This window comes from Malaya genurostris, chromosome 1 (genome assembly GCF_030247185.1).
Source record: "Malaya genurostris strain Urasoe2022 chromosome 1, Malgen_1.1, whole genome shotgun sequence".
Taxonomy (NCBI): Eukaryota; Metazoa; Arthropoda; class Insecta; order Diptera; family Culicidae; genus Malaya; species Malaya genurostris.
The window spans coordinates 6593257-6616783 of record NC_080570.1 but is presented as its reverse complement, the minus strand read 5'-3'; the positions used below and the strand labels follow the sequence as shown (position 1 = coordinate 6616783).

Here is a 23527-nt window from a genome sequence, read left to right as displayed (position 1 = left end):
CTAGTATATCCAGGGAGGCCATCTCATGTACTTCACTAGTCCTTGTCCAAGGGGGTAGATTTAAAATCATCTTTAAGATTTTACTTTGAATGCGTTGAAGCCTAAGTTTGTGTGTTCGTGCACAACCCCGCCAAACAGGGACTGCGTATTCAATTGCGGGGTAGATGATTTGTTTATAGACAGCCATCTGATTCTTCAGGCATAGTTTAGATGTTCTACAAATCAGCGGATACAGAGACCTAATGAGTATGCTGCATTTTTGAACGATTTTGTCAACATGTGACCTGAATATCAGATGTCTGTCAAAGGTGAGTCCTAGATAGATAACTTCATCGGACCATTGAATGACCTCATCACCGAATCGTATTCTGCATTCGTCTGATGGAACAAGTTTTGGAGATCTTGAATGTGGAAACAAGATGACCTGAGTTTTTGCTGCATTGATCACAATTTTCCAGCTTGTAAAATATTCCGTTAAAGCGTCCAGACCTGTCTGTAGTTTATTCTTCAGAGCATTAATAACACGACCTTTGTAAAGGATGGCAGTATCATCAGCAAATTGTGACAGAACACCACCACCCGGAAGAGGTGGGATGTCTGATGTGAAAATGTTGTATAGAATGGGACCTAGAATACTTCCCTGGGGTACACCAGCAGGAATAGTAAATCTTTCTGAAAGTGCATTATTCAGAGAAACCTGGAAGACTCTATCTGCAAGATAATTTTTGATAATTTTAATAAGATACATGGGAAAATTATACCGATGAAGTTTAAACACCAGGCCATCGTGCCACACATTACCGAATGCCTTTTCAATATCCAATATTGCCATGGCAGTCGTTTTGGACACTGATTTGTTTTGCTGGATGACGTTGTTAACCCTTGTGAGTTGGTGGATGGTGGATCTTCCTTTCCGGAACCCAAACTGTTCTTCCAGGAATGTATCCTGTTCATCTGCGAAAGCAAGAATTCGCCTTTGTATTGACTTTTCAAACAGCTTGGATAGGGCAGAGAGTAAGCTGATGGGCCGATAGCTCTTGGAAAATGAAGGATCTTTCCCCGGTTTCAAAACTGGGATAACTTTAGCTAACTTCCACATTGAAGGGAAGTAACCAAGCTCCCAGCACCTGTTGAAAATTTTAGCTAAGAAGACAAATGAGCGAATACTCAAATGTTTCAGCTCAATGTTGAATGTGTTGTCGAAACCGGGGGCCTTCATATTTTTGGATTTTTTCACAAAAGCCATCAGCTCATTCGCATTGACTCTACTTTCCTCAGGAATCAAGCTGTCTGATTGGTCAACCTCAGCTACGCTGTCAGCAACGGCTCTTTCATGTGGACTAACAATGTTGAGTCCTAAATTGTGAGAACACACAAACTGCTGGCCTAGCGCATTTGCCTTCTCTACTGGTGTGATTAAAGGTATTCCTTCAGCTGCGTCCTGGGGTGACATCAGAGGAGGAATAGGCTTCGGTTTTTTCTTAAGCACCTTCGTTAAGGACCAGAAGGGCTTTGAATGTGGGAGAATTTCTCGAAGCTTTTGCTGGAAGTTCCTGTTGCGAAGCTCAGATATCCGTTCCTGGATTATCCTAGTTAAGTTGTTATAAGTAGTCCTCCTATCTAGGATGCCAGTTCGTTGATACTGCCTCCGGTAGATATTCCGAAGTCGGATGAGTTTCTTGGTGACACTGTCGATTTGAAGAGAGGAACTCGGCATATGTTGTACTGGAACCGTCCTATCACGAGCGACTGTGATTGAATGCTGGAAGAAAGATAGGGCTGCATCGATTTCCATCGGGGAATCAAGTGGCAAATCGATATTAATAAGTTGGTCGGCGATATGTTGAAATTGGACCCAATCGGTGCGATAATAGTTCCTCCGAGGTTGAATAGGCACTGTTTCTGGTGAAGATCCCAATGTCAATATTACTGGAAAGTGATCAGAAGAGAGCTCGTAGAAGACAACCGGAGAGCTGTCTATGGCGATGTTGCTGATGAATATATCCAAAATGGAATGAACTCCCGATCTGGAAAGTCGCGTTGGTTGATCCGGAGCGAAGATGTTGTATTGTCCAGCTTCGTAATCTTCGGCAAGTACGAATCCGTTTCGATTCTGTCTTCTGTTTCCCCACAGCTCATGCCGTGCGTTCAGGTCCCCAGCAATGATGAATTTGTTCTGTCGTCGAGTGAGCATAGCCAGATCTCGCTTCAATGATGCACACGTACCATCTCGAAGATTGGTTTGTTTGGGGCAGTACGCTGCAATGATGATGATGGGTCCCATCGTCGTAGTGATCTCAATTCCGATGGCTTCTATTAGTTGCAATTTAAAGGCTGACAGAAGCCTGTGCTGAATGGATCGCTTAACGGCAATGGCAACTCCCCCTCCTCTAGTAGTTGTCCTGTCGAGCCTGTGAATCCTGTAATTGGAAATAAAAATAGAAATTTCAGGTTTAAGATGAGTTTCAGTTAAAATAGCAATATCGGCATTCTTCTCTTGAAGAAAGTCGGACAATTCAGCAGTTTTGCTCCTGAGTGAGCAAGCATTCCAATTTACTATAACCAACTCATTATATTGCATATTCGATGATGAATTTGCCTAAGGCGTTGATTTGATCTAACCGCGTTCTGCAGTTTCGTAGTTTTGTTGTCATTGTTTCAAAAATGACGATCAGTTGTTCAGCAGAGAATAAATCATCAGAGTCATCCTTTGCTTGTGGATGATTATTGCCCCATCCAGGAGGGATTCTTGAGGAAGATTCTTTTTGAGATCCAGCGGCTGAAGTCTTTGGATTGCTGCGAGGAAGTGGCGGCAAATTCGGAATATCCCTCTTCGGTGGGAGCCGTGGGAAATTAATTTCATCCTTCTGTGGAACATTCTTGCGCGTTGATTGTTTACGGGATGCCTGTTGTCGAATTTTTGTGAATTCAGCACGTTTGGGACACGATTTGCTAGTAGATGGATGGTCGCCATCACAGTTCACACATTTTACAGCGATGTCATCTAGTAGGCAATCATTGGTATTGTGTGGTTCGGCACATTTCCCGCACCGACTTTTCATGTGGCAATTCCTCGCTCCATGCCCGTAATTCAAACAGTTCGTGCACTGTGTGACATCCCGATGTACCGGTTTATACTTTTGCCATTCGATGATTATGTGAAATAACGATTTAATCGTTTTCAGTTGACTCATGGTGATGGAGCCCTTCTCCAGATGAATCAGGTACAGTTGATCTCTAAACTTTTTGTCCGTATTATGTCGCTTCATTTTGAACACCATCAAAGGCTTTAGTCCAGCCTCCGACAGTGCCTGCTTTAGTTCGGCTTCCATCATGTCGGGTAGTCCTCGAAGTACAACCTTCATAGGTTTGTTGGCGGCAATATCGTGTGTGAAGTATTCCGCTTTTGTCTGCTTCAGATAACATTCCACTCCTTTGTAGTGGTTCAAAGCCGGAACAGTTATTTTGTAGCCTTCAGTACATAAACGGATTGTTGCCTGTAGTCCTTTGCTGATCAGTGTGTTGAAATCCGAGCGTAGAGTTGGTGGGAAGCCCTTCAGGTAGAAAGGCGGCATTTTTTCCTTCTTCTGCAGTTCCTCTTCGACATCAACTGGCAGATCAGCATATTGGTTTTTACTCAGCAAACGGTCGTTTACCTGTACATCACTTGGCTTCAGACGCTTAGCATCCTTTGGATCCTTCTCGGATCTATGGCGGTTTTTACCCATAGCTTGGGTAGGTAGACAACTGCGAATAAAAAATAAAACAAAATCGAAATTAGTCGTAGTAGGTTATTCGTCTATCCACATCGAGTGTTAGATGACGAATGATCGATTTTCGACCACGGTTCCCCTTTTATACGCATTCAGTTGAAGATATGTGCCTGACTACCTCAAAATCGTCGTCCTTGCGCGAAAAACCCAAGCGAAAGTAAAAAGTTTTCCGCGTTGTTTTCAAATTTTAAGAAAACTTATTTTTTGAGTTGTTTGTGGTTATCGCACACTGTTCAAAATATTATCCTAAATTCCTGATCATATTTTTGATGAAATGGTGAAAGAATTATGTTGCTACCATTAATACAAGTCGAGATATTCGCGATTAAGTTCTGCCCATTCTTCCATATGGCTAATTTTGAAAAGGCGCCCCATAGTAAAGTAAGTCGTATTCACGACAAAAGATGTTTTCATACTACACCAAATCTGACATTTAATGCATTTCTAAGACATTTAACATGAACAAAATTTCGATTTCAGAAATCTGAAATTTTTTTCACAAAGTTGATATTATTCGAACAAATATTTTTTTGAGATTACACCAGATCTGGACGTTTCATGCATTTCTAAGATATTTGCCATCAAACAAAATTTCTTTAGGTTTGCGGTTTTTTTTTCGCGGATTTTCGAAGTTACGCGTTTTTTTTTTACGCAGTGTTGGGGAAATCATGATCAGAAAAAGTTCAATTCACTCGTGAACAAAAAAGTTCAAGAGATTTTCGAAAAAAAAATCAGTGGTAAGCGAAACTTTATAACGAATTTTCACACACAGAAATATCGTCAAAGAGATCATCGAAAGGGAGAAGAGTCTCCGATGATATTTCGATGCTGAATTTTCACTACGCTTCAGTTCGACACCGAACTGATTCGTGCACGAATTGATTATTATATTTTCATAAATAATAATGTCTACTGAAGAATTTCGTCACTGAACCGGAACTGAGAAATAATAACTGCGATATTTTCGATGCACGCAAGGCTGCTTTAATTCCTGCTGGCTATTTAGATTAAATCCAATAAAACGCTATTTAGCAGAAATTGAATTCATAGAAGTAACAGGAGCGCAGCATTGTCAGCATGTCTCGAACCCACAGTAGTCGAAGTGTTTGAATGGCGCGTTTGAATTGGCACAGCGGTAGTCTGCGCTCCTGTTACTTCAGCGTACGTTATTCAAATTAAATTAATGTTAATATTTTTTAATCAGCTGCAAACATGATTTGTGATTGTTTTTATTATCATTCTAGCCATTACTAAGCCGTGTCGAATAAATCTCAAATACACCACAACTATTGAATTATTTATCAACCTCTCTACGCGCATTGAACATTTTCAGGAAGGTTCATTTTTTGTTCATCGGCGAATTTATTCATCACGTATTCTTTCGAAAGGTTGAGATACAATGGCTATGAAAATTAAAAGTTTCATTCCCAACACTGCTTTTACGCGGTACGTATCTCCCGCATATACTCTTAAGGGCTGAGGCGATTTTATTTCTCTCTCATTTTTGTTACGGTACCAGGAAACTGGAGCAGAAAAAATGGCGCGTGCATAGAAATCGACTTACCTTCACAAAAATAACGTTCACTTCATTTTTATCGCGAAAACACCTATGTTTTTATGCACTAATCGCATCCAAATTAAATTATCTAGACTTTGTCAGGATAGATTTTTGATGCATGCCTTTGAAGACAGCTGTCAAATTTATACACGTATCTTTTGAAGGTTGGTACTAACTGAAAATGGTATGGATTTAATTCTAGTGGCGCCCTCTCATAGAAACGATACGAACTTTTCAGCCGATCTGCTGAAATCTAACACTAATCTCAACCGCGACCTCCTTCTACTCTCAAGTGTGAAACTGTTAAAGATCACGTTTCCCATACCATATCATCAAGCGCTTTAATGTCATAAATTTATCCGACCATTTTTATCCCGGAAATTGTCCACATCATTAGAAAGCCTCATCTCCTCCTCCTCCCTAGCCTGAACGCAGAACTGGTAAACCCGAACTTTCACAAGAACTTTCCCGCACAGAGCACAATCATCTGCGCATTTGCTCCTGAAACCCCAAACCGCACACTGCCGAATGATAAAGTGCCATCTTTTACCACTATCACCAACAGTTAGTCCCCGGCCACCTCCCCCCCTTTTTCTTCCTATTCACCGAACGGCCCCTTTTTTCAACATGCAACATGCTATGAATTGACCAAAGGATTCATGGTTCCAAGAAACAAATCTTGCTGCTCTGACTTTGGGGTTCGGTTCCCGAGGGAAAGGCAACAACGGCTGCTCGCAAAAACCTTAATTTATTTGCCCGCACACACAAACAGTCGCTTGGATTTTGTTTTTGTTTTTTGTGGGGCTGTTCTGCTTTAATCTAATCGTTAAATGATTGGTATTTTTTGAGGAAAATTTAATACAGTCAAACTACTACTACGTCATTCATGGGTGCAGCTTCACAGTCATTGATTGAATGATATTTATTGCACCGGTGCCCAACGTTATTCAACTCGAACAGTTCATTACTCTGTGATAAAATTTTGAGTGCATCAATAATTCGAGTCACGCTGCCGGATTCGGGGACAATGCATCCGACAAATCGGACAGTGAGGGCGATGCTGCTGACGTGTGGAAATTCGGTTTCGTTCCACCGGAGCATATCCCTCTGGAGGTGCATTTCATCCACACATTTCCGTTTATCAATTAGTCCGCATCGACATTCGTACGCACAGTGGGAAAAAGTAGGGGTGGTGGTGGTGGCGTCGGGGTAGAAAAATCGATAAATGTGTTGAAAGGCTCATCGTGCTTTCGGGACAAGACACGGTTGCCAGACGGGGGGTAACGAATATGAAATTTTCAATTCATTATCCCGTCCCCAAGCTTCCCTGGGTTGGCAAACGGCCGGAGGTTTTTTTTGTTTGGTTGCAGGTACTCCATGTCCAACAGATGAAAGAACTGTGTGGACCCGTGGACCGGTGCGGTGGTCCGGGGACTTTTTCCTCTGACGCCAGCAAAGATAAAAACTTGGGCTTTCCGGACGAGTCTTATCAATGTCCATTCACTTTCATCTTTATTAATAGCAGCCATAAATCTTGGGCTCACGCGAAGCGATCCGGAGAAAATTGCACGTGGAAGCCGATTCGGATCAGAATTACACTCAGCCATTCCTCCGTCCGTCCGTCCGGCCGGTGGTTCTGGTCTTAGGATTGCCGTAAGCTCGGATCGTTTTCCACCAGAAGTGGGACCATTCATTTTCATTTTGGCGAGGTATTCCGAGCGTTGCCTGTAGATGGGATTGCTTCAGAGTATGTGATTCCTTGTAGAAGGTATAGACAACAAAAAAAGTATGATACGAAAAGTTTTGAATCCATTAGTTGACGCTCGGAAGGTCGTCCGTCTTGTCTTGATAGTCCTGATCAAACACGGACATATCCATTCAATCCTTCTGAAATCAAAAATCCATACTGTCAAAGGATCATCTTTAGTCAAACAATTACGTAACACACTTACGAATATTTGAATATGGCACATTCGACCCAAACAGGGATATCAGCACTCTCGGAATGACTTCTGTCGATGATGCTGACGATGGCAAAAATCTCCAACTCCGATCCCGGTGCAGTGTGTCCAGTGTCGGTTTGGCCGACCATAATTCAATTGTAACTTATCTATTCAATCGAAATATTTCGTCCATTTGTGTCAATCTTTGCCGTTTCCAGTGGGGCCAACCGAAGCCAACCGAAGCATCAGTGCCTCTGGCTTTTGGGACTGTGAACAGTGAAGACCGAAGTCGAATAAGACCCAATTTTCGTCAAGCTCGATCCAAGATAATAAGTGTCACTTTGTGCTTTTTCCTTTGATTGACTATAATGCACAAGAACACACACACACATACAAAACGGAGCCTTCAACGCCATCACCGACGCATAAAACCGAGCAGATTAATTACTGCAGCTTTAGCAGGCCTCAATCACTTCGTGGTACGAAGAGCATGAAGATTAATCCTCCCGAAATGACAGAGTTTTATCTACCAATGCCCGGAAATGGATGGGGGATGTCGAAAGGTTCCTTTCATCAAACACAGAAACACAAGCACACACACATACACCAGATCCCATGGCCCACTGTCACACGAGTGCGTGCCTTCAACTCAATTAGATCTGACAGATGTTTATGGCAATTTTATTATTGTCCCCAAATAATAACAGCCAGCTACGCCAGACAGCGCTCGAATATACGACAATTTGATTTGTTTCGGAACGCCTCTGCCCCCTTTGGGACTGACTGGGGGTGTATTCGAAAAGAAAGTAGTAGGCTATGGTTTCATCATTCTTCCGGACTTGATTGCGAGATACGTATGTCGAATGTAGGTCTGATTCCCGGGGCGGGCGGGCTTTGCTTGCTGTAGAGGCAGTTGCATGGCTTGCTTCGTTTCGTTTATTGACGTGACAGATTTATACAGAAATATGATTTTGAAATTTAGCTCAGGTCACATCAAGTGCGAGCAAAATGCCGCACCAATCGAGGCAGTTTTTCTGTTTTTTTTTGTTGATGAATTTGTGTGCCCTTGGAATATATTTATATCGTCGAAGCAGTCATCAGTCGGGATGTTGGATCTACGATTTTCGAAATTGAATCTACGGGAATTAAAGCGATTGCTTTGTTATTCATTTAATCACAAGAAGGTTCTGGAAGCTTCCGGAGCCTGAAATAGTGCCGAAATGGTATAAAAAACGTGATTAATCCACCTAGCAGTGAGATGATACCTTTTTTTATCAATACGCATGTGTTTTTGCATGGATATTCTTAGGTGTTTTAGTTCATCGGCTGTTCGGCCATCCATGGAAGTTGACCATCAATGTTAACTTCCCTCTCTGAGCAGCCTAGATAGCCGTGTAGTGTCGGTAGCGGTTTCCCAACTGCTAAGAATAACGCTACGGTCCACCTGTACCGGTGGTATAAGTCCACCAAACAGGTAAGCCGTGTGGCATCCGGCGGAATTAATTTTACCAAGAATTGATCCACTGGTTTCCTATTCCATGTCGTAAAAGGCCACAAAAATAGGAACTCCTAAGTCAAGGTGTATTTCCGTGCCGATGGCTGAATGGCTGCAGGAGGTTAAACATTGCAGTCGTGAACGGAATATCTTGGGTTTTTCCCTTACTGGACACACGCAATGCTTAGCAATCAACTTCTTTGATCATCGATTCGGCAGGCCAGAGATTAGAAAGCTGAGTGTCTGTGGGTGTCCTCAAGGTGGTGTACTATCCCCACTTTTATGGAACCTAGTCGCTGATAGTTTGTTAAGGAAACTTAATAACCTTGGATTTCCGACTTATGGTTTTGCCGACGATTATCATATATTGATGACCGGTATAAGCATTAACACTCTCTTTGATTCAATGCAGCAAGCCCTGCGATCTGTTGAACAATGGTGTTGTCAGGTTTGGATTATCTGTAAATCCGGGCAAAACATCAATGGTGCTTTTCACTCATCGTAGGATAATTACAGGAGCTCGTCCGTTGCAGTTCTTTGGTTCAGAGGTCACTGTGGTCGATCAAGTTAAATACGTCGGGGTTATTCTTGACTCAAAACTGAATTGGTCTGCTCACATTGATTTCAGGATTAAAGGAGCTTGCATGGCTTTCGGCCAATGCAGACGAGCTTTTGGAAAATCATGGGGACTCAAACCCAGATATATTCATTGGATCTACACAACTATCGTTAGACCAATTTTAGCATATGGATGTCTTGTATGGTGGCAGAAAGGAGAAGTCGCGACAGTTCAGTCAAAGCTAAATCATCTCCAAAGGATGGTCCTAATGGCGATGACAGGAGCATTCACGACAACTCCTACTGCTGCTCTAGAGGCGCTATTGTGCATTAAACCACTACATGTGTTCCTAAAACAAGAAGCATTATCTTGTGCATACCGTCTTAGGGTTACAGGGCTTTGGAACAGTAACCCATTAGAATATGCTACCAGTCACACTCGCTTGTGGTCTCAAATGGTTCCGTGGGATGAGTATTTACTCGCTCCTAGTGACCTAACTCTCACATGCAGTTTTCCTTTTAAAACATTCAATGTGAGCTATCCTCTTCGTTAGGAATGATTGTCTGGTTGTCTGGAACGACACATTGATGAACACATAGTTTGTTTTACGGACGGTTCTCTGTTGAATGGTCGTGCTGGTGCTGGTATCTACTGTCGTGAAATAGGCTGGAGCAGTCTCATTCACTTGGTAGATACTGTACTGTGTTCCAAGCAGAAATCTACGCAATTCTGTGTGGAGTACAATCGGCACTTCAGCAGAGGATCTGTGGTAAACGTATTTATTTTTGTTCCGACAGTCAGGCAGCCTTAAAAGCACTCAGTTCGAATGACTCACGGTCGAATCTAGTGATCGCTTGTCGAACTCAAATTGAAGACCTCAGCATTTCAAATGCTGTTTACTTCTTATGGGTACCCGGCCATTCTGGTATTACTGGAAATAAATGGGCTGATGAGTTGGCTAGAACTGGTGCAGAGAATGATTTCGTTGGTCCTGAACCAGCTTTACCACTTTCAACTAGTTGGATAAAGCACAAGATACGTTCTTGGGCTGCATCCAAACATGCCAGCTACTGGCGCAACTTGCAAACTTGCGCTCAGACAAAGCATTTCTACCAGATTTAGATCTGAAAATGTCAAAGTGTCTACTGCATTTCTCCAAGTATCATTGAAGTGTTCTGGTCAGAGCTCTGACTGGACATTGCAAACTCAATTATCACATGGCTACTATTCAACGTGCTGAGTATTATTCGTGTGATTTGTGTGAATGCGATTATGGTACTTCATATCATCTGATATGTAACTGTCCCGCATTGACGCAGCTACGTATCCGGGTTTTTGGTTCTCCATACATGGTTGAGTCTGTGTATGCGGAGCTAAAATTGAAGGATATTCTCTCGTTTCTCACCCAATGTGGTAAGGAGCTATAGTCAGAAGGGTTCATCGTTCTTCCTGGAGTGAATGAATCCCTTCTGTATTAACCTTAAATAGGGTTTGGCAGATTGTTTGGCATCCTCTGGGGGGTACCGAATTTACTTCTGCTCGTACATACTGCGAGTCGTTTTGCATTCTTCCGGGAGTGCAGAATGGTGTCGCTTTTGTAAGATCTCTAAATCCTCTCGGGGGTTGGAGGTTTTATTAACAGCAGACTGTTCGGGACCTCGTAGAGGTTCAGAATTTCCTTCTGCTTCCACTAAATGTGATCCTCAGCAGATTGTTCAGCATCCCTTAGGGGTGCAGAATTTACTTCTGCTTTTATGTGTTTTTGTGTCGTCAATTTTTCCCATCCTCCTAGTCCAACCCTTACCATTTCCTTTCAATCCTTCCCTCTTATATATCGGGAAAATGATGCTAAAAACAAATTGATGGCAAGGCACAAATCTCTAAATATCAAGGGGAACGTGCCATTTGAGCCAATTTGTTCTGATTCCTGATTCCTGATTCCTGAGATGATACCTTTTTTTATCAATACGCATGTGTTTTTGCATGGATATTCTTAGGTGTTTTAGTTCTCATGACATTATTTTAATTATCGTCGTTTTAAACGGCAAATTGGGATTTTAATCACTCATTACCCTGTAATGCCGAAACTGCAAAACATATCGAATTTCAATCTTAGCGTGCGACAATCGATTGAACATTCCATGAGATGTCGAAGTAAGTTCCACTTTAGAGTTTTTCGTCATTATTTATGGCACTTCCAGAGCCGGTATTCAGGTATTAGCATAGCCCAAAATGATTCGAATGGCCATAAATTATTACGCCAAACAATTTACATGAAATTTATAAACTCATCATCTGTAATTCCAGAATCGGATAAAATTCACCAATTTTGTATGGGACCTTAAGTCCTGTAATATTTGTTTTTGAAGTTCGATTTGGTCTTTTTTGAGAAAATGATTGAGCTTTGAGAATCGATTCGATACTGGAACCGGAATTCTAAAATCGGTGTAGCCGAAATCAGTTAAATTCACCTGAGCAGTGTGTAGACATCTTTGAGAAATTGTAGTGCGAATTAAAATTTGGGGGTACATTCCGAATCCAAAAACGAATACCGCTCAAACTGAAATAAATTTATTTGGTAATCGACTATCCAAATCTGCAAACCCGATAAACCTGATTAATTTATGTGAAATGGACATTTTTATACTAATCACCTGCATTTTCTAAACCAGAAGTCGGATCTGACTAAAAAGTAAGAGGTTTTATAGGATTTTAAGACCTCTCATTTGAATCATAGATGATTCTTAGATTTCATTTGAATCTTAGATCGGTTCAGCCATCTACGAGAAAAATTAATTGCATTATTTTAATTTCGTTTCACATATCGTCCTGTGGTTCCGCAATCAGAAGTCGGATCCAAACGTAATTCAGGAACATTGTTTGGAAGTATACGACTTTTCAAATGAATCTGAGTTTGTAGAAAACGGTTTAACCATCTCCGAGAAAATTGAGTGAAATTATTTGTCACACACGCATTTGCTGATCTCGACGAACTGAGTCGTATGGTGTATGGAAGTCATGTTCTTCCAGCATTTATTGCTGTAAATAGTTTAAATCAATATAATTATGGAATTACTTCCAACTCGATAATGCTGGTATCATCTGGTTTACATATGCCATATTCGAAAGATTATGTTGCCAAAAATGAACCGTGCTAAAATTGGTCCGAGGCAAATTGTCATAAAAAAGGATGCTGTACACAGTCTTTTTGGTACTTAGAAACAATTATATGTAACAGTATAAAAAATCGTGTTTCATGTTGCTCCCAAGCATTGCTTTTTCATACAGCGCTCAAAATTCCTTCTACTGGAATAAGGCTTACACGAAAATATCGATATCTCCGTTAAAAATTGACGGATTTTAACAATCTATGGCTTGTTGGATAGGTATTACCGAGCGAAATCTAAGTCTGGAAACATATTCTGTTTTCAAGGTCAAATGCGACAGATACTGTCAAAAAACTGAAAATTTTGACATAAAACTAAAACTAACTCAAAAAGTATTCATCCGATCTCATAACTCAAAAAGTATTCATCCGATCTCAAAACCATTCAATAGCGTTCTGGGTGACGGGGAGACCTTTCATTTGCGACTAGTTTGATCAAAATCGGTCCAGCCATCTCTGAGATCTCGACCTCTTAGTTGACAACACACATACAGACACACACACATACACACACACACACACACACACACACAGACATTTGCTCAGTTCGTCGAGCTGAATCGATTGGTATATGACATCCGGGCCTCGGAAAATTTTTCGAAAGTTTGAGCGATTTCTATACCTATTTTTTATATATATAAAAAAAGGTAAAAAAGAAAAAATGTTGTTTCATATTAGAAGGTATGAGCACAAAAATAAACCTGTTTGAATCTAGCGATTGTGGTGTAACAGATCGACTGAAAAGTTCGTATCGTTTCTATGAGGGCGCCGCTAGAATTAAATCCATACCATTTTCAGTATGGATACGTGTATAAATTTGACAGCTGTCTGATTATTAGTTTGTGAGATATTGCATTTTGAGTGAAGCTACTTTTGTTATTGTGAAAAAAATGGAAAAAAAGGAATTTCGTGTGTTGATGAAACACTACTTTTTGATGAAAAAAAGTGCCGCCGATACCAAAAAATGGCTTGATGAGTGTTATCCAGACTCTGCACCGGGCGAAGCAACAATTCGTAAGTGGTTTGCAAAATTTCGTACTGGTCATATGAGCACCGAAGACGATGAACGCATTGGACGTCCAAAAGAGGCTGTTACCGATGAAAAGGTGAAAAAAATCCACAAAATGATTTTCAATGACCGTAAAGTGAAGTTGATCGAGGTAGCTGACACCCTAAAGATATCAAAGGAACGTGTTGGACATATTATTCACGAATATTTGGATATGAGAAAGCTTTGTCACAATCGATCAAAAACAACAACGAATTGATGATTCTGAGCAGTGTTTGGAGCTGTTATATCGAAATAAAACCAATTTTTTTCGTCGATATATAACAATGGACGAAACATGGCTCCATCACTTCACTCCGGAGTCCAATCGACAGTCAGCTGAGTGGACTGCACGCGATGAACCGAACCCAAAGCGTGGAAAGACTCAACAATCGGCCGGTAAGGTCATGGCGTCTGTATTTTGGGATTCGCATGGTATAATTTTCATCGACTACCTTGAAAAGGGAAAAACCATCAACAGTGACTATTATATAGCGTTTAAAGGACGAAATTTCAAAAAACGGCCTCATTTGAAGAAGAAAAAAGTTTTGTTTCATCAAGACAATGCACCGTGTCACAAGTCGATGAAAACCATGCTGAAATTGAACGAATTGGGCTTCGAATTGCTCCCTCATCCACCGTATTCTCCAGATTTGGCCCCCAGTGACTTTTTCCTGTTCTCAGACCTCAAGAGAATGCTCGCTGGCAAAAAATTTAGAAGCAATGAAGGAGGTAATCGCTGAAACTGAGGCCTATTTTGAGGCAAAGGACAAATCGTACTACAAAAATGGTATCGAAAAGTTGGAAGATCGCTATAATCGCTGTATCGCCTCTGATGGCAATTATGTTGAATAATAAAAACGAATTTTGACAAAAAAATGTGTGTTTCTATTAAACGATACGAACTTTTCAGCTGAACTGATAGGTTGTAGCATATAGAACTAGTTGAATTAATCATTGCTCTTTTTGAAATTCTGAATGAATGCATTGGTAGATTATCTGAATCAAAGCCTGCTAGAGTAATTAGTATACTATAAATGTTAAATTGAAAATCAATTTTAGAAGGATTTCTCATAGAAGATAAACTAGTTGCGCTAATTGGAAATAAAATTGGCTAGAAACCATCGGAGAGTTCATTATTTAATAAATTCGTTAAATAATCGGAATTCTGGACCTGAAATTTTTGAACCGAACTTTGGAGCTAAAATCTAGAACTGAATTCTGCGACTCAGTTTTGATGATAGTTTCTGAACCAAAAAACTAAAATAAACTTGGAAATTAAATTCTGAACCTGTGTTCTGGAACTGAATTTTGGAACAGAATTTTGGAGCTGAATTCGAGGCCAGGATTTTTTTATATCGTTGAAAAAAAGTATAATAAAGGTTTTTAAGCCAGGATTCTAGTTCGGCACGTATGAACCTGAATTCTGATCAACAACTGAATTTTAGTTACAGAATTTCAGTCCAGGATTAAATTTCCAATTTCGGATCCAGCATTCAGCTCCGAAATTTAGTTCTAAAATCCAGATTAGGAATTTAGTTGAAAAATCTTCAGAATCTAGTTCCTGAATTCAACTTTTAGATCCAGATTGTTGGCCTGTGTTCTGGAACTAAATCCTGTATCAATTCTGGAATCCATTTTAGAACTGAAGTTTGGAAATGCAACTTAATTTTTTAACTAAGGTCTAACTGAACCGCAAAATACTTTAATCCTCAACTAGCGGGCCTATTATAATCTTCTTTTTTGCCATGGGATATCTGTTTAAAGCTTGAATTAAAGGAATTTTAAGATAAAACCTAATCAGTAACGATATAAGCCTATTCTAATAACCGGGTATTTTTATCTCGCAAACCGGGAAAAAACTGGGAAATACGAATCGGCAATCGACTTGCCACCCTGTTTGAACAACAAAAATTGAAATTTGCGAACAACGCTATCCCACAACAGTAGACTTTCACCCAATTGTACACAGTGCACATGCACGGTGCTCCAAGTTTTATCTGTATGTGCTCAAATTTTTAAACAATTCAAACACCATATCACTGAAATCTTTAATGGTGAAGTACATTGAATTTTCTTTGACAGTTAATAAGTCTCCGTTACTAATTTTTTTTTGCTTCAGTAAACGGAAAAAATGTCGTAAAAGAAACAAAAATTGTTATACTTGAACACCGTTAGTTATAAGGCTTGTTCGCGACAAAAGACCTGGACGAATTAGATTTGGAATAAAACAAATTTGCTAGTACTTCAATCCAAGATGCATTTTTTATTCATTAAATTGTGCATTATTAGTCACAGGAGCGGGTCACTTCGCCGAAAGCCATTTCGCCGAAAGTCGTTTCGCTGAGGAGGTCATTTCGCCGAATAGATCATTTCGCCGAAAGTCATTTCGCCGAAAGGGTAATTTCGAATATATAATGTAACATTATTTTTTGTGCTATTATGCCTCCTGTATAACTGATATGGCGCAGCCACATAACCGAAGCCAAGATGCAATTGCTTTGATGCTTAGTGGCTAATAGTCAACAAGTTTCCTTGGGAACTCCGCTCTGAAGTTCATGAATCAATCTTTATTCAAAAGTACAAGAATCAATATTTATTCAAGAAGTACAATTGTAGGTCAACAAAACGGGCGTTGTCGTATTATCATTCATTTGTGTTTATTTTAAATCAATTCCAATTATAATATTAAGACAACTGCAGGAATCGGCGAAATGACCCTGATCCATTAATCACCTTAAAACAAATTAGAGTTCATTTAGGGGTTAGCCAAATTTTGTGCTAGGGCACATAACCGTTTTTATTATTTTTACGTTTCGTCTTTGACTCATCAGTGCAGAGCAGTTCAAATTGAACTGCTTAGTGCTAAACTCGGCAGTTCAATTTGAACCGCTAGGCAGACGTAAAGTTACTGCTATTTTCAGAACACGTTCTCGTTCGGCACGTCAGAAAAGACATTGCACTTCGTTGCAAAACAAAAAGTGTTCTGTAAATAGCAGAAACTTTACGTCTGCCTAGCGGTTCAAATTGAACTGCCGAGTTTAGCACTAAGCAGTTCAATTTGAACTGCTCTGCACTGATGAGTCAAAGACGAAACGTAAAAATAATAAATTAGAGCTGAAAGAAACTACGAACTTTTGAGTTTACTCGCGCCTTTAGGATCTTCGCGGACTTCTCTGCAACTGATTCAGCAATTTCGAATTTTTTTTTCTATAATTGTAGCTTGCTATTTATATTGAGACAGTTCGGTCTTCACGAAAACCCAATACCGCTCGATAGGTCGCAATTCCGGAAATTTAGGTGGATTCGCCTCTTTCGGTGCAACATGGATTTGCTAAAAAAAAGACATTTCGGAAAGCTGCTTAAACTCTTCCAGCACATAAGTTTCATCGTTCATTATAACGCGGGTGAAACTTCGTCAAATATTTGCTTCACCTTTTTTGACTTTTTTGATTTTTTGACTGACTTTTTCGACTTGAACTTTTTTTCTGTTATATTTGACTTTTTTGATTTTTTGGCTTATTTTACTTTGTTGATTAACTTATTTTGACGTTTTCAACTTTTATTTACTTTTTTGACTTCTTTTACTTTTTTGATTTATTTTTACTTTTTTGACTCTCTTCAACTTTATTAACTTTTATTGCCTTTTTTGACTTGTTTTTTACTTCTTTTGACTGTTTTCACTATTTTGTGAGTTTATTTTTTACTTTTTTGACTTTTTCAACTTCTTTTGACTTTTTTTTTACTTTTTTTAGTTATTCTTACTTGTTTTACTTCTTCGATTTTATTGACTTTTTTCACTTTTTTGACTTGTTTTGAGTTTTTGACTTGTTTTACTTTTTTACTCCTTTTACTCTTTTTACTCTTGTGACTTTTTTGACTTCTTTTACTTTTTTGACATCTGTGACTTTTTTGATTTTTTTGAATTTTTTGACTTCTTTGACTTTTTTTAGACTTTGACTTTTTTGACGTTTATTTTTTTGACTTTTTGTCTGTTTTTGATTTTTTGGAATTGGTTTTATACGTAAGAAACTTACACCGTTTAGAAACGAGTCGATTCTTTTATCTACGAGAAATTTTGTTGCATAGAAAAACACTGGGATTTGTTGGTTACGTCAAATATAACATTGCATCTCTCGGAACGGAAATGTTCGCCATTACCCCTCCAAATTTGATTGACATTGTTAGCCTTCAAATTTTGTCTTCTATTTAGTCACCGCAACTTCGTTAGATTTTGTTGTTTTTTGATACTTTTCGGTGAGAAATAAATACACTCTAATGCCGTTTTTTGTACTGCATAACGTTTCGGCTTACTATGCTTCAGCCATCGTCGGACGCCTACAACATATATTTTTCGTCAGTAAAAACATACAATTTACAATTTCACAAATCAATCAAACATATTACATACTCAATAATCACAAATTGGAACAATGGACTTACAATTTACAAAAATTCACACTGCATCATGACTGTCTCAACACACACAACAAGAGGGACACCTTTTTGACTTTTCCAATACTCGGATACTGGAACCAATTGATAACCAGGAGAGCAGATTAACAGCAGAAATGTTTCACATAAAAATACTCGGAGAGGACAGAACGGTTAATCTACAACGTGAATGTGGAACATTTTGAACCACATACGATGGTCTGGTATCGAAGCTGCGACAGTATCGGAGTAGTAAAGCGTGTGGACGGTCTAGAATGAATGATCGTCCAATCGTCGGCAATGAGTGAGTGCGGAATAGAGTGAATGATGAGTGTGAATTTTTGTAAATTGTAAGTCCATTGTTCCAATTTGTGATTATTGAGTATGTAATATGTTTGATTGATTTGTGAAATTGTAAATTGTATGTTATTACTGACGAAAAATATATGTTGTAGGCGTCCGACGATGGCTGAAGCATAGTAAGCCGAAACGTTATGCAGTACAAAAAACGGCATTAGAGTGTATTTATTTCTCACCGAAAAGTATCAAAAAACAACAAAATCTAGCCTTCAAATTAGCCTATGTTTATCGAAATCATATTCGAGAAAATTTAGATGACGAAAAATGTGCGGCCATTCGTTTACGTCACCTATACCATTATATGTTCGGAACCAGAAGTGTGACAGTCATTTGATCTTCGAACTTTGTCCATAAATCAACCGGTAGCTTTCAAATGAACCTAGACTTGTTAAAATCGGCTCAGTCACCTTTGAGAAAACAGCGCGTTTTGTCGCTTACGTCACTTATACCATCATATCTCCGGAACCAGAAGTTACAGCCAATTGATCTGCGAATTCGATCAATTGCTCAACGATGGCTTTCAAACGAGCCTAAGTTTGTTGAAATCGGTTCTGCCATCTTTGAGAAAATTGAGCGCAAAAATATCTTCCAAAAGTGCGGACATTTTTCGCTTTCGCTTTCGTCGAACTGAGTTGAATGGTACAGAGAAAGACAAAAAACAATATACACACAGTGGCACAATTGCTAAAAAAATGTTTGACTTTTTTGTAGAACATAACTTGTTATAAACATTTTGGAAAATCTTGTTTAAATTTTTTTTCGTAATAGTTATTTTATCACAGTTTCTCTCTCTTCCAGTCATTCTGACTGGTTTTAGGCAATATACTAAATTCCGGGCAATCTAGTTTTAAAACAAAGCTCTGAATGCAGAGAAAAAGTGACGGATGCAAAGCTGTTCAAGCAATAGGAGAAATGATAAATTAATGAACTGGGAGTATCATTCAAAAATAATTTCGTTACCCATCAAACTAAACGCTAAATTTGACCAAAACAAAACTGTACCGATTTATTTCTGGATCTGTTTTGTAGATTGAATATAAGTAGGCTTTGGAAAGAAAAAGATAACTTCGCTCTATTCTGCAGTTTTCGTTTCCAACCCCCGACATGTGGAAACAAATCCTAGTAGGCATGTGCGAACCCTTTTCAAATTGTTATTAGGTTCGCATCAATTCTTTTGTGCTGCAATGCAAAAGACGCATCATCTCTTCGTCCGTTCGTTCGTCCTTCCGTCCGACTAACCACTTACAACAATAAGCTCATTAGGAGTAGCAGAAAAAAGAGAAATCCACCCCCTGGGAAACCAGTTCCATTGATTGTGGAAGCCTGTTTCTCAAGGGTGAGGAAACTACTTTGGACTTGTTTAAGTTTGGCTTTACGTGATTCGATTCCATCTTCCCGGTAGTAGACACTTTCAGGTCGTCTGCTGATCGAACCATTTGTCGTTTGTTTTTACTGCCTAAAACAATCTGTAGCGGCAACCGAAAAACAGTTACCCTCACTCTAGGTGGAGCAAAACTTTCAACAGAGTAACGCCTCTAAGCTGTTTGAAAAAGCCAATAAATTTGACCTATCCCTGCCGGAGTGTGCCTTTCAATGCGGCTAAGTGCAGCAGAACAACTTACTTTCGCTCAAGTACAGATAATGACCCGCATCCCACTTTTCGTTGTTGAGTGGGGGAGGGGGTGGGGGGACTAGGCTCGGCATGTGCCGTTCTTTGCAAACTGACAGGACAAGACAACGAAGACACCCAAGCGAAAGAGTGTCGTAAATTTTGCTACCACAACGGTTCTCACACAACATTAAATTTCTTTTTCCATTGTTCCAACAGCTCCAGCTGAGCCAGCACAAAGTGAGCACCGCATCCGTGATTCCCTGCTCGATCTCCACCAGCCAAAGCAGTTCCCAGAGTAGTAGTAGCACCACAAGTTCAGCCACAATCGCCGCCACTAGCATCCAATCGACCACGGCTTCGGAGACGACCACCAACTCGATATCGACGCAAAACTCCTCCACCGGCCATGCTCCGAACAAGACAGACCAGAAACCGGTCGAGTGTAACCTGTGCCATCGAAAGTTTAAGAACATCCCTGCCCTCAACGGTCACATGCGGCTGCATGGCGGTTACTTTAAAAAGGACACCGAAACGAAGAAATGTGATAAAAAAGAACATACCGGACCGCCGCTGCAGACCGCCAGTGTCGGGGTTCGGGCCCTGATCGAGGAGAAAATCATCAACAAGCGAAGCAAGGATTTGAAGGTATATAGCGACGTTGGTTGTTTAGTTAGTTTTAGTTGTTATCGATGTTTTTGGTGTTCTAACGTAGTTGAATTCTTCCCCCATTTGATAACTGTAGAATCTGTTGTTGAAGGGTTCGTTCGTGGTACCGGCAGCACCGTTAACCGCCCGTAGACTACTGGAAGCCAGTGAGGCTCTGCTAGCTCCCAAGACAGGAACGGTTGCCATCGTTTCCACCCAAAACGGAACTACGCAAATCATCAATCCGAAAGCAACCATCATGGCAACATCCGCCGCTACTGGTGGTGGTACACTGACGACATCCAACGCTGCTGAAGTCAAAGATGCCACCTTGATTGAACTGTTGAAACGTGGTACCAAGGTGGCGGTGAAGCGTACCTGTTCCGATTCCGGTCAATTAGCAATTACAACGCAGGCAACTCAACCGTCGGTTGCCACGGCTGCCCATACCCGAACGGTAGTGCTTCCGGCAAACCTGAACAGTGCACCGTCCATACCAGGATCGACACCACCGTTGACACTGTCAATTGCAAACAGTTTGACGACGAATGGCAGCTCGACGGTAACTGCTAACTGCGACTCTTCGCCTCTCTCACTTACAATATCACAAGCGCCTTCCGGCAGTGCGGATGTGTTCACTCTAGCCTATTCCACCGATGCCACCGGCGCTGCTGCCTTCTTTAGTGATAACGACGTGTACAGTGTTAGTGATACGACCATGCTATTGCAGGCCGTAGACTCGATACAGTTGCTCCAAGATCCCGCATCCAACGATCAGCTGGACGAGATTGCATCTCTCTCCGATTACACTACCATCAACGAGCAAACGTTTACCACTTCGCGGCAATTGCAGGCCGTACTGGATTCGCCACTTCCGGAAAGTCTGGCCGAATTCAGTGCACTCCATTCCAAAGATTTCATTCTTTACGGCGGCGGCGGCAACGCTGGCAACACTTCCGATCCAACCGGTAGCCAAGCTTCTAATTCTCCACTACCGTCACCACTGGCCTATCCGACACCTCCGGCATCACACGAAGCTGTGGCGCAAGCGTCTCCCTTCCTGGACGATTCCCGACACTTTTCCGATGCCAGTTCGTTCTTCGATGACAAACGTCCAACCTCTTCGGCTAACTTCCTCGACGATGGTTTCTTCAAAACGGACTCCAAAGACGTCAAATTGAGTGATGAAAAAATTCTCGCCCTGAAAAACGAGCTACTGGATGAGAACAACGATCTTTTCCGAAGCAACAAAAACATCCTGGACGATCACTGTCATGAGCTGTTCAAAAATGAAGACAGTTTCTTTGTAGAGGAGTCTCCGGCTAGCAGCAAACAACCGTCGTCATCTTCGGCGTCCGTCACCACCGTGGAAGAAGTTGGTTCACCATCGAAAATCAATCTGGACTTCCTGGACGAAGCTCAGGCATTTATCAACGAAAGTCGAAACGCTTCTTCGCCACTGTCGAATGCATTCTTCTCGGCCACCATGTCAAGTGCGGAGGAAGTCAAGGAAGCCTTGGAAGAAGTGCTACCGAGCGATGAAGATGTGGTCATCGCCGAAGCCGACATCGATCTGTACTACCTGAACGGACTGACGTCACTGCAGTCGCAGATGATGTCCAACTCGGATGATCCGCTGTTGTCGTCATCACCGAAGGACTTTGCCCACCGGCAGCACCAGAAGTTTCTGTTCGAACAACAGCAGGAAATTCTGGCAGGTCCGCAACAGACGCCACCACCGAACAGTAATAGCAACAGCACCTTCTCACCACCGAGTGCCAAAAAACAGAAAACTGAGACAGATGCCTCGACGCTGACCAGCGTCGCCAGCAGTGATACGAACGAAATTCCACTAACCGTACAAACAGAGCAAATTCCAAAAGACAACCACAGTGACTCCGTGTTCCTTAGTCCGAGTAGTATCTCTTCTAGCAGCAGTGGCAGCAGCAGTTCACCAAAGCTCCAACATGCCTTGCTTCGGAAACGACCTTCCTTGATGCCTCCGACGGTATCGATCCGTAAGTCACCCAGCTATCACTCGAAGCTACGGAAATCTACATCGGCAGTTCCCGTTACGCACTACACTCCCCAGCCGATGTTGAATCCTGGCCGAACTGCTCCCGGACTGTACTCCGTAATCGCTTCCACGCTAGCCAATCATGCGAGCTGTTCAATGTCCGAGTCGACCGTGGATAACACTTCGGATATTTTTAGCGAACCACCACTTCCCATTCGGCCCCGAATCAATCTCGGACACGACTACCAAGCTGCCATTCCGGACTGTATCACATCCAGCTACCACAATCAGCATCATCATCATCATAACCACAGTCATCCAGTGGATCAGCACATGTGGGATCCTGCGGTAGCTCAGAACGACGGCCAGATTGCTCGTTTCGTAGAATTGTCCCGTTCGTCTGCCGTGCCGCTGGGATGTCACTCCGAGGAAACGGCGTTGAAGTCACTACTGGAAGCGCAAGGAGAAATTCACATCGCCATCCTGAATCTAATGCAAACTCCACCGGCTGGCATCCATCGACGGTGGGCGGCAAACGAAATGGAACAGTTCATCCGAGGTCTCGAACTGTACGGGAAGGACTTTTTCCGAATAGCATCCGAACTGTTGCCGGAAAAGTCCACCGGTGACTGTGTCCAGTTGTACTACTTCTGGAAGAAACTTTGCGTGGACTACAAAACCACTCATCTGCTGCAACATGGAGACAATTCGATGAAGTTCATCAACATGAACGTTAGTGCCGATGAGTTGCTACTGGACCACATCGGTTACACTACTAGCACTTCTGTTAGATCCGGATCCGGTGGAAGTGGTTCGAATGCCGTTACTAACGGCGGCAGTGACGTGCGACCGCACGTCTGTGAGGTTCCCGATTGTTCAGCGGTAAGTCGCTTAAGGGTTGGGTGTGGGGAAAATTG

The 23527-nt window shown here is 41.3% G+C and overlaps 1 protein-coding gene across 3 annotated transcripts in view; it reads left to right on the top strand.

Annotated features, from left to right (window-relative positions):
• Nucleotides 1-23527, top strand: part of LOC131431057 (serine-rich adhesin for platelets-like) — a 482585-nt gene that overhangs the window by 441983 nt on the left and 17075 nt on the right. For 2 of the 3 annotated variants that reach the window (XM_058596516.1, XM_058596531.1), the window contains exons 9-10: nucleotides 20165-20593; nucleotides 20691-23492. In XM_058596516.1, the coding sequence (XP_058452499.1) occupies nucleotides 20165-20593; nucleotides 20691-23492 (3231 nt within the window). The remainder of the gene's footprint in view (nucleotides 1-20164; nucleotides 20594-20690; nucleotides 23493-23527) is intronic. The other variant, XM_058596523.1, reaches the window with a different exon arrangement.